At 28.1% G+C, this 12,488-nt stretch overlaps 1 protein-coding gene across 2 annotated transcripts in view; it reads left to right on the forward strand.

Moving 5' to 3' along the window:
- The window catches only part of LOC143246802 (cell adhesion molecule Dscam1-like), a 227,778-nt gene that overhangs the window by 176,905 nt on the left and 38,385 nt on the right, over positions 1-12,488 (forward strand). For both annotated transcript variants that reach the window (XM_076493961.1, XM_076493962.1), the window contains 2 exons: positions 6,626-6,696; positions 6,893-7,136. In XM_076493961.1, coding sequence (XP_076350076.1) covers positions 6,626-6,696; positions 6,893-7,136 — 315 coding nt within the window. The remainder of the gene's footprint in view (positions 1-6,625; positions 6,697-6,892; positions 7,137-12,488) is intronic.

Below are 12,488 nucleotides of genomic sequence, written 5' to 3' on the forward strand. Positions count from 1 at the left end.
TGTTATAGTTTCATATCAAACTCTATATCAATTTTATAGTTTCATATCAAACTCTATACCAATGTTATAGTTTCATACCAAACTCTATATCAATGTTATAGTTTCATATCAAACTCTATACCAATGTTATAGTTTCATACCAAACTCTATACCAATGTTATAGTTTCATACCAAACTCTATATCAATGTTATAGTTTCATATCAAACTCTATATCAATGTTATAGTTTCATATCAAACTCTATACCAATGTTATAGTTTCATACCAAACTCTATACCAATGTTATAGTTTCATATCAAACTCTATATCAATGTTATAGTTTCATATCAAACTCTATACCAATGTTATAGTTTCATATCAAACTCTATATCAATGTTATAGTTTCATACCAAACTCTATATCAATGTTATAGTTTCATATCAAACTCTATACCAATGTTATAGTTTCATATCAAACTCTATACCAATGTTATAGTTTCATATCAAACTCTATACCAATGTTATAGTTTCATACCAAACTCTATATCAATGTTATAGTTTCATATCAAACTCTATACCAATGTTATAGTTTCATATCAAACTCTATACCAATGTTATAGTTTCATTCCAAACTCTATATCAATGTTATAGTTTCATATCAAACTCTATATCAATGTTATAGTTTCATATCAAACTCTATACCAATGTTATAGTTTCATATCAAACTCTATATCAATGTTATAGTTTCATATCAAACTCTATACCAATGTTATAGTTTCATATCAAACTCTATACCAATGTTATAGTTTCATATCAAACTCTATACCAATGTTATAGTTTCATATCAAACTATACCAATGTTATAGTTTCATATCAAACTCTATACCAATGTTATAGTTTCATATCAAACTCTATATCAATGTTATAGTTTCATATTAAACTCTATACCAATGTTATAGTTTCATACCAAACTCTATATCAATGTTATAGTTTCATACCAAACTCTATACCAATGTTATAGTTTCATACCAAACTCTATACCAATGTTATAGTTTCATACCAAACTCTATACCAATGTTATAGTTTCATACCAAACTCTATACCAATGTTATAGTTTCATACCAAACTCTATACCAATGTTATAGTTTCATACCAAACTCTATACCAATGTTATAGTTTCATACCAAACTCTATATCAATGTTATAGTTTCATATCAAACTCTATACCAATGTTATAGTTTCATATCAAACTCTATAACAATGTTATAGTTTCATATCAAACTCTATAACAATGTTATAGTTTCATATCAAACTCTATAACAATGTTATAGTTTCATATCAAACTCTATAACAATGTTATAGTTTCATATCAAACTATACCAATGTTATAGTTTCATACCAAACTATACCAATGTTATAGTTTCATACCAAACTCTATACCAATGTTAGTTTCATACCAAACTCTATACCAATGTTATAGTTTCATATCAAATTCTATACGAATGTTATAGTTTCATACCAAACTCTATACCATTGTTATAGTTTCATATCAAACTCTATACCAATGTTATAGTTTCATATCAAACTCTATACCAATGTTATAGTTTCATATCAAACTTTATACCAATGTTATAGTTTCTTATCAAACTCTCTACCAATGTTATAGTTTCATATCAAACTCTATACCAATGTTATAGTTTCATATCAAACTCTATACCAATGTTATAGTTTCGTACCAAACTCTATACCAATGTTATAGTTTCATATCAAATTCTATACGAATGTTATAGTTTCATACCAAATGCTATACCATTGTTATAGTTTCATACCAAACTCTATACCATTGTTATAGTTTCATACCAAACTCTGTACCAATGTCATAGTTTCATGTCAAACTCTATACCAATGTTATAGTTTCATATCAAACTCTATACCAATGTTATAGTTTCATACCAAACTCTATACCAATGTTATAGTTTCATACCAAACTCCATACCAATGTTATAGTTTCATATCAAACTTTATACCAATGTTACAGTTTCATTCCAAACTCTATATCAATGTTATAGTTTCATATTAAACTGTATATCAGTGTTATAGTTTCATATCAACCTGTATACCAATGTTATAGTTTGATATCAAACTCTATATCAATTTTATAGTTTCATATCAAACTCTATATCAATGTTATAGTTTCATATCAAACTCTATACCAATGTTATAGTTTCATACCAAACTCTATACCAATGTTATAGTTTCATACCAAACTCTATATCAATGTTATAGTTTCATATCAAACTCTATACCAATGTTATAGTTTCATATTAAACTCTATACCAATGTTATAGTTTCATACCAAACTCTATACCAATGTTATAGTTTCATATCAAACTCTTTATTAATGTTATAGTTTCATATCAAACTCTATACGAATGTTATAGTTTCATATCAAACTCTATATCAATGTTATAGTTTCATACCAAACTATATCAATGTTATAGTTTCATATCAAACTCTATACCAATGTTATAGTTTCATATCAAACTCTATACCAATGTTATAGTTTCATATCAAACTTTATACCAATGTTATAGTTTCATACCAAACTCTATATCAGTGTTATAGTTTCATATCAAACTCTATACCAATGTTATAGTTTCATATCAAACTTTATACCAATGTTATAGTTTCATTCCAAACTCTATATCAATGTTATAGTTTCATATCAAACTCTATATCAGTGTTATAGTTTCATATCAACCAGTATACCAATGTTATAGTTTGATATCAAACTCTATATCAATTTTGTAGTTTCATATCAAACTCTATACCACTGTTATAGTTTCATATCAAACTCTATACCACTGTTATAGTTTCATATCAAACTCTATAACAATGTTATAGTTTCATATCAAACTATACCAATGTTATAGTTTCATATCAAACTCTATACCAATGTTATAGTTTCATATCAAACTGTATATCATTGTTATAGTTTCATACCAAACTCTGTACCAATGTTATAGTTTCGTACCAAACTCTGTATCAATGTTATAGTTTCGTACCAAACTCTATACCAATGTTATAGTTTCATACCAAACTCTATACCAATGTTATAGTTTCATACCAAACTCTATACCAATGTTATAGTTTCATACCAAACTCTATACCAATGTTATAGTTTCATACCAAACTCTATATCAATGTTATAGTTTCATATCAAACTCTATACCAATGTTATAGTTTCATATCAAACTCTATAACAATGTTATAGTTTCATATCAAACTCTATAACAATGTTATAGTTTCATATCAAACTCTATAACAATGTTATAGTTTCATACCAAACTATACCAATGTTATAGTTTCATACCAAACTCTATACCAATGTTATAGTTTCATACCAAACTCTATACCAATGTTATAGTTTCATATCAAATTCTATACGAATGTTATAGTTTCATACCAAACTCTATACCATTGTTATAGTTTCATACCAAACTCTATACCATTGTTATAGTTTCATACCAAACTCTGTACCAATGTTATAGTTTCATATCAAACTCTATACCAATGTTATAGTTTCATATCAAACTCTATACCAATGTTATAGTTTCATATCAAACTCTATACCAATGTTATAGTTTCATATCAAACTCTATACCAATGTTATAGTTTCATATCAAACTCTATACCAATGTTATAGTTTCATATCAAACTCTATACCAATGTTATAGTTTCATACCAAACTCTATACCAATGTTATAGTTTCATATCAAACTCTATACCAATGTTATAGTTTCATACCAAACTCTATACCAATGTTATAGTTTCATACCAAACTCTATATCAATGTTATAGTTTCATATCAAACTCTATACCAATGTTATAGTTTCATATCAAACTCTATAACAATGTTATAGTTTCATATCAAACTCTATAACAATGTTATAGTTTCATATCAAACTCTATAACAATGTTATAGTTTCATATCAAACTATACCAATGTTATAGTTTCATACCAAACTCTATATCAGTGTTATAGTTTCATATCAAACTCCATACCAATGTTATAGTTTCATATCAAACTTTATACCAATGTTATAGTTTCATTCCAAACTCTATAACAATGTTATAGTTTCATATCAAACTCTATACCAATGTTATAGTTTCATACCAAACTCTATACCAATGTTATAGTTTCATACCAAACTCCATATCAATGTTATAGTTTCATATCAAACTCTATATCAATGTTATAGTTTCATATTAAACTCTATACCAATGTTATAGTTTCATACCAAACTCTATACCAATGTTATAGTTTCATATCAAACTCTATAACAATGTTATAGTTTCATATCAAACTATACCAATGTTATAGTTTCATACCAAACTATACCAATGTTATAGTTTCATACCAAACTCTATACCAATGTTATAGTTTCATACCAAACTCTATACCAATGTTATAGTTTCATATCAAATTCTATACGAATGTTATAGTTTCATACCAAACTCTATACCATTGTTATAGTTTCATACCAAACTCTGTACCAATGTTATAGTTTCATATCAAACTCTATACCAATGTTATAGTTTCATATCAAACTCTATACCAATGTTATAGTTTCATATCAAACTCTATACCAATGTTATAGTTTCATATCAAACTCTATACCAATGTTATAGTTTCTTATCAAACTCTCTACCAATGTTATAGTTTCATATCAAACTGTATATTATTGTTATAGTTTCATACCAAACTCTGTATCAATGTTATAGTTTCGTACCAAACTCTATACCAATGTTATAGTTTCATATCAAATTCTATACGAATGTTATAGTTTCATACCAAACTCTATACCATTGTTATAGTTTCATACCAAACTCTATACCATTGTTATAGTTTCATACCAAACTCTGTACCAATGTCATAGTTTCATGTCAAACTCTATACCAATGTTATAGTTTCATATCAAACTCTATACCAATGTTATAGTTTCATACCAAACTCTATACCAATGTTATAGTTTCATACGAAACTCTATACCAATGTTATAGTTTCATATCAAACTTTATACCAATGTTACAGTTTCATTCCAAACTCTATATCAATGTTATAGTTTCATATTAAACTGTATATCAGTGTTATAGTTTCATATCAACCTGTATACCAATGTTATAGTTTGATATCAAACTCTATATCAATTTTATAGTTTCATATCAAACTCTATACCAATGTTATAGTTTCATACCAAACTCCATATCAATGTTATAGTTTCATATCAAACTCTATATCAATGTTATAGTTTCATATTAAACTCTATACCAATGTTATAGTTTCATACCAAACTCTATACCAATGTTATAGTTTCATATCAAACTCTTTATTAATGTTATAGTTTCATATCAAACTCTATACCAATGTTATAGTTTCATATCAAACTCTATATTAATGTTATAGTTTCATACCAAACTCTATATCAATGTTATAGTTTCATATCAAACTCTATACCAATGTTATAGTTTCATATCAAACTCTATACCAATGTTATAGTTTCATATCAAACTCTATACCAATGTTATAGTTTCATACCAAACTCTATATCAGTGTTATAGTTTCATATCAAACTCTATACCAATGTTATAGTTTCATATCAAACTTTATACCAATGTTATAGTTTCATTCCATACTCTATATCAATGTTATAATTTCATTTGAAACTGTATATCAGTGTTATAGTTTCATATCAACCAGTATACCAATGTTATAGTTTGATATCAAACTCTATATCAATTTTGTAGTTTCATATCAAACTCTATACCACTGTTATAGTTTCATATCAAACTCTATAACAATGTTATAGTTTCATATCAAACTATACCAATGTTATAGTTTCATATCAAACTCTATACCAATGTTATAGTTTCATATCAAACTGTATATCATTGTTATAGTTTCATACCAAACTCTGTACCAATGTTATAGTTTCGTACCAAACTCTGTATCAATGTTATAGTTTCGTACCAAACTCTATACCAATGTTATAGTTTCATACCAAACTCTATACCAATGTTATACTTTCATACCAAACTCTATACCAATGCTTATAGTTTCATACCAAACTCTATACCAATGTTATAGTTTCATACCAAACTCTATATCAATGTTATAGTTTCATATCAAACTCTATACCAATGTTATAGTTTCATATCAAACTCTATAACAATGTTATAGTTTCATATCAAACTCTATAACAATGTTATAGTTTCATATCAAACTATACCAATGTTATAGTTTCATACCAAACTATACCAATGTTATAGTTTCATACCAAACTCTATACCAATGTTATAGTTTCATACCAAACTCTATACCAATGTTATAGTTTCATATCAAATTCTATACGAATGTTATATTTTCATACCAAACTCTATACCAATGTTATAGTTTCATACCAAACTCTATACCAATGTTATAGTTTCATACCAAACTCTATACTAATGTTATAGTTTCATATCAAACTCTATACCAATGTTATAGTTTCATACCTATCTCTATACCAATGTTATAGTTTCAAACCAAACTCTATACCACTTGACAATAAAACATGACTACCAAAATATATTTCTTCTTCTTAACAGCACCTGCAACGCCACCTGGTAACGTACGAGTTCAACCTGTAAGTTCTCGAGCATTAAAAGTGTCATGGAAGGTAAGCTTTTGTTTTTATTACTTTTCAGTTTCGAATCACAGTAAAACATACGAAAGTATAAGTTAACTTTGACTTTTAACTTCATTTACAACGTTTGTACGAAAATAATATATTCCATTAGCCATACTAAACATAATTTAAATATGAAGTTTAGCTTATTAACGGTTTTTGTAGTTCGTACGTTCCGTTTTTCCAGACTCCAGCATTTCTAGATGACCACACAGTTGTAGAGGGCTATTATCTCGGATATAAAAAAGTTAGTGGTCCATCAGAAACTTACATTTACAAAACTTTGGCTTCTCAAGGACCAGTGCAAGAACAGGTCTATGAGCTGACGTCATTGGAACGTGCTACCAAGTACGCCATTCACATACAAGCTTACAACAGTGCTGGAACAGGCCCTGCCTCGAACGACGTTATTGGTCTGACCCTGGAATATGGTAAAATTATGTATTTTATTCCAAGAAATTTCAGCATTCAAGAAGAAAATCGATAAAATTACATTATATTAGCCAGGATCCACGTTACATATGTAGCAATTATAATTAAAATTAATAAATTAGATTTACTCTAAAATATTCAGTCATTTTTACACATTGTGTAGTGCTTGTTGTTTATGTGTTATATTAAACTCTATATAGACGTTGTACCAGTTTATTATTACTTGTTTATGTGTTATAGTAAACTATATAGACATCGTCTCAGTTTAGTATTACTTGGTATACCTGTATGTTACAGTAACTATCCTATCTACATTTGTTTTCACTTGATATATTTATGACAGTACACTGTAGATACAGTGTAAAAATACTGTGTTAACTCCTAATGTTAACTTCTGCTCTTTATGTATTAATTTTAATTTCATCCATTATGGATACAAACTCAGAGCTTTGTACAAATACCCTATCAATCTATCATGTTTGTTCATGTTCGTTAAATCATGTTCCAAGTTGATTATAAGCTAGAACTGTAATATCAAAATTACTACTTTACCTACTTATCAATATAAAATAAAAGGATAAATGTAAAAACAAATGATTATATATAAATTGTACAACAGTTGAGTTACGTGTGAACATTTGGAACAACTTTAGGTCCAAACAGCTTTTTGAGTAGTTAAGAGCATGGGGGTCTTTAACTAAGACTTACCTTGATATGGAGGTCATGGTCTGAAGACTCTGTGGTCATAATTATTAAATATTGTGACCTGTGGTCTCAGAATATGAACAAATCGATGACTGGCAGGAGTTACGTAGTGGACGGTTGGATATCTGTTTGTTTGTAGAATTCCTTGTTGTAGTGAAAATAGTTTGATTGTAGACAAATTGTTCTTACTAAGTCTAAGGAATTCTCTCCTCAACAGGGGTGGTCAGAAGCGTTGTGGTTACTCTTCATCCTCTCACGGTTTCAGTTTATAGAGAAAAGTCTAAGGAATTCTCTCCCCAACAGGGGTGGTCAGGAGCGTTGTGGTTCTCTCTTCATCCCTCTCACGGTTTTAGTTTAGAGAGAAAAGTCTAAGGAATTCTCTCCCCAACAGGGGTGGTCAGGGGCTTTGTGGTTCCTCTTCATCCTCTCACGGTTTTAGTTTAGAGAGAAAAGTCTAAGGAATTCTCTCCCCAACAGGGGTGGTCAGGGGCGTTGTGGTTCCTCTTCGTCCTCTCACGGTTTTACTTTAGAGAGAAAAGTCTAAGGAATTCTCTCCCCAACAGGGGTGGTCAGGAGCGTTGTGGTTCCTCTTCATCCTCTCACGGTTTTAGTTTAGAGAGAAAAGTCTAAGGAATTCTCTCCCCAACAGGGGTGGTCAGGGGCATTGTGGTTCCTCTTCGTCCTCTTACATGGAAGTTTATTTACTTTTACGTGGAAGTTTTCTTGTTATTTGATTTGTTTAAGGTGGGACATTGCAGAGATGATGGGTGAGAAAGGGTGGCGAGACAAATGTGGTACAAGAGAATTAGGCCAGGCCAGAGCTCGCAATCCGGAAGGCCGACGAGACATCAACTCAAAACGTCACGATTCAGGGCCGGGCAAGAATATTGCCTTGGCTGGAATCTAAAGATCTAAGGCCTGAGACTTGGATGTGGGAGGAAACCGTAGTACCCCGAGAAAATCCACTTTCACAGCCAGGGCGCCGAATAAAAATGCTGTGACTGTGCCCGGAAGCAATCTGTAAGGAGAAAGGTACATAGATCGACAACTGTTAAGATGAAATAGATACGTATCAAACAACACAGATTAGTGTTAGAGGAGGCTTGGCTCGTGTTGAGAGAGGATGAAGGTAGGTTCAAGAGGACCGTCATTGGTAAACTTGCTTGATGTGATCATTGTCAACCTCTTGTTGAATAATGGTCTCAGGTGTCTGGGAGAATGTATGGACGATGGAACAGGTAGAGTTGGCTGGATTTTTGCTTTTTTAACATCTAAAAATATGCGTATGGTTAACTGATTGTTATTGAATGCTTTGACAACCGATTCAGTGAGTCGTGTAAGGTGATCTATTGTTTGTCTATTTTTCCTGGAAGCGTTTTGAGATTCGAGTAGGATGTTATTTATTTCACATAAATGAAGAAGGCAATTTGATATTATTTTCTCCACCAGTTTGTGAAGACAATATACTGATGGGACAGAAGATGTCAGGGTTAGTCCTGTTTCTTTAGAATCCTGGTGATAACAGCTTTTTTTTTCCAAGTGTTGGAGTAATAACCTGTCATTAGTGAGAGATTCCTGATGTTTGTGAGATGTTGTAATAGGAGACTGGAGCCTTTTTTTAGAATAATATTTGGTATTTGATGCTGTTCGGGTGAAGTGTTTTTAATGTTCATTTTGAGTTCAGTGGTTGTGAAATACTTCTATTAATTGAACCAAAATGACTGTTTAGTGTGTGAATTGTGATGTGAAACAAGAATGATTTGTATGTATGTAGTTGTTAACATGTTGTTGGTGTTGTGTGTCAAAGTCGGCAGAGTTTAGGTCACTGAAGGAGGACTCGTAATAGTCGGGGCCCGACATGGCCAAGTTTGTTAAGACGTTCGACTCGTAATCCAGCGGTTGCAGATTCGAATCCCCATAACACCAAATATGCTCGCCCTTTCAGCCGTGAAGGTGTTATAATGTGACGGTCAATCCCACTATTCGTTGGTAAAAGAGTAGCATAAGAGGTGGGTGGTGATGACTAGCGCTGCCTTCCCTCTAGTCTTACACTGCTAAATTAGGGACGGCTAGCACAGATAGCCCTAGTGTAGCTTTGCGTGAAATCCAAAACAAGACACAGTGGGATATCTGCTGTGCTCACCGACAGAAATCGAATCCCTGACTTTAGCGTTTTAACTCCGAAAACGTAACACTCTCCCAGCTGGAAGTCAACTGAACTCACTGGTATTTTAAATGTAATGAAAGATTTGTAGGACTATAGAAGGTCAAAGGTACTGGAAACAGGACGTTGGGAGATTTTAAAACACCTTAATAAAGAAAACAAATACTTTAAGTGTATATATAAATAATTATGGTAAAACACCATAATAAAGAAAACAAATACTTTAAGTGTATATATAAATAATTATTGTAAAACACCTTAATAAAGAAAACAAATACTTTAAGTGTATATATAAATAATTATGGTAAAACACCTTAATAAAGAAAACAAATACTTTAAGTGTATATATAAATAATTATGGTAAAACACCTTAATAAAGAAAACAAATACTTTAAATGTACATATACATAATTATTGTAAAACACCTTAATAAAGAAAACAAATACTTTAAGTGTATATATAAATAATTATGGTAAGACACCTTAATAAAGAAAACAAATACTTTAAGTGTATATATAAATAATTATGGTAAGACACCTTAATAAAGAAAACAAATACTTTAAGTGTATATATAAATAATTATGGTAAAACACCTAAATAAAGAAAACAAATACTTTAAGTGTATATATAAATAATTATGGTAAAACACCTTAATAAAGAAAACAAATACTTTAAGTGTATATATACATAATTATTGTAAAACACCTTAATAAAGAAAACAAATACTTTAAGTGTATATATAAATAATTATGGTAAAACACCTTAATAAAGAAAACAAATACTTTAAGTGTATATATAAATAATTATGGTAAAACACCTTAATAAAGAAAACAAATACTTTAAGTGTATATATACATAATTATGGTAAAACACCTTAATAAAGAAAACAAATACTTTAAGTGTATATATAAATAATTACTGTAAAACACCTTAATAAAGAAAACAAATACTTTAAGTGTATATATAAATAATTATTCTAAAACACCATAATAAAGAAAACAAATACTTTAAATGTATAAATAAATAATTATGGTAAAACACCTTAATAAAGAAAACAAATACTTTAAGTGTATATATAAATAATTACTGTAAAACACCTTAATAAAGAAAACAAATACTTTAAGTGTATATATAAATAATTATGGTAAAACACCTTAATAAAGAAAACAAATACTTTAAGTGTATATATACATAATTATTGTAAAACACCTTAATAAAGAAAACAAATACTTTAAGTGTATATATACATAATTATTGTAAAACACCTTAATAAAGAAAACAAATACTTTAAGTGTATATATAAATAATTATGGTAAAACACCTTAATAAAGAAAACAAATACTTTAAGTGTATATATAAATAATTACTGTAAAACACCTTAATAAAGAAAACAAATACTTTAAGTGTATATATAAATAATTATTCTAAAACACCATAATAAAGAAAACAAATACTTTAAGTGTATATATAAATAATTATGGTAAAACATCTTAATAAAGAAAACAAATACTTTAAATGTATAAATAAATAATTATGGTAAAACACCTTAATAAAGAAAACAAATACTTTAAGTGTATATATAAATAATTACTGTAAAACACCTTAATAAAGAAAACAAATACTTTAAGTGTATATATAAATAATTATGGTAAAACACCTTAATAAAGAAAACAAATACTTTAAGTGTATATATAAATAATTATTGTAAAACATCTTAATAAAGAAAACAAATACTTTAAATGTATATATAAATAATTATGGTAAAACACCTTAATAAAGAAAACAAATACTTTAAGTGTATATATAAATAATTATGGTAAAGCACCTTAATAAAGAAAACAAATACTTTAAATGTATATATAAATAATTATGGTAAAGCACCTTAATAAATAAAACAAATACTTTAAGTGTATATATAAATAATTATTGTAAAACACCTTAATAAAGAAAACAAATAGTTTAAGTGTATATATAAATAATTATTGTAAAACACCTTAATAAAGAAAACAAATACTTTAAGTGTATATATAAATAATTATTGTAAAACACCTTAATAAAGAGAACAAATACTTTAAGTGTATATATAAATAATTATTGTAAAACATGTTAATAAAGAAAACAAATACTTTAAATGTATATATAAATAATTATGGTAAAACACCTTAATAAAGAAAACAAATACTTTAAGTGTATATATAAATAATTATGGTAAAGCACCTTAATAAAGAAAACAAATACTTTAAATGTATATATAAATAATTATGGTAAAGCACCTTAATAAAGAAAACAAATACTTTAAGTGTATATATAAATAATTATTGTAAAACACCTTAATAAAGAAAACAAATACTTTAAGTGTATATATAAATAATTATTGTAAAACACCTTAATAAAGAAAACAAATACTTTAAGTGTATATATAAATAATTATGGTAAAACACCTTAATAAAGAAAACAAATACTTTAAGTGTATATATAAATA

This window comes from Tachypleus tridentatus, chromosome 3 (genome assembly GCF_004210375.1).
Source record: "Tachypleus tridentatus isolate NWPU-2018 chromosome 3, ASM421037v1, whole genome shotgun sequence".
Lineage (NCBI taxonomy): Eukaryota > Metazoa > Arthropoda > Merostomata > Xiphosura > Limulidae > Tachypleus > Tachypleus tridentatus.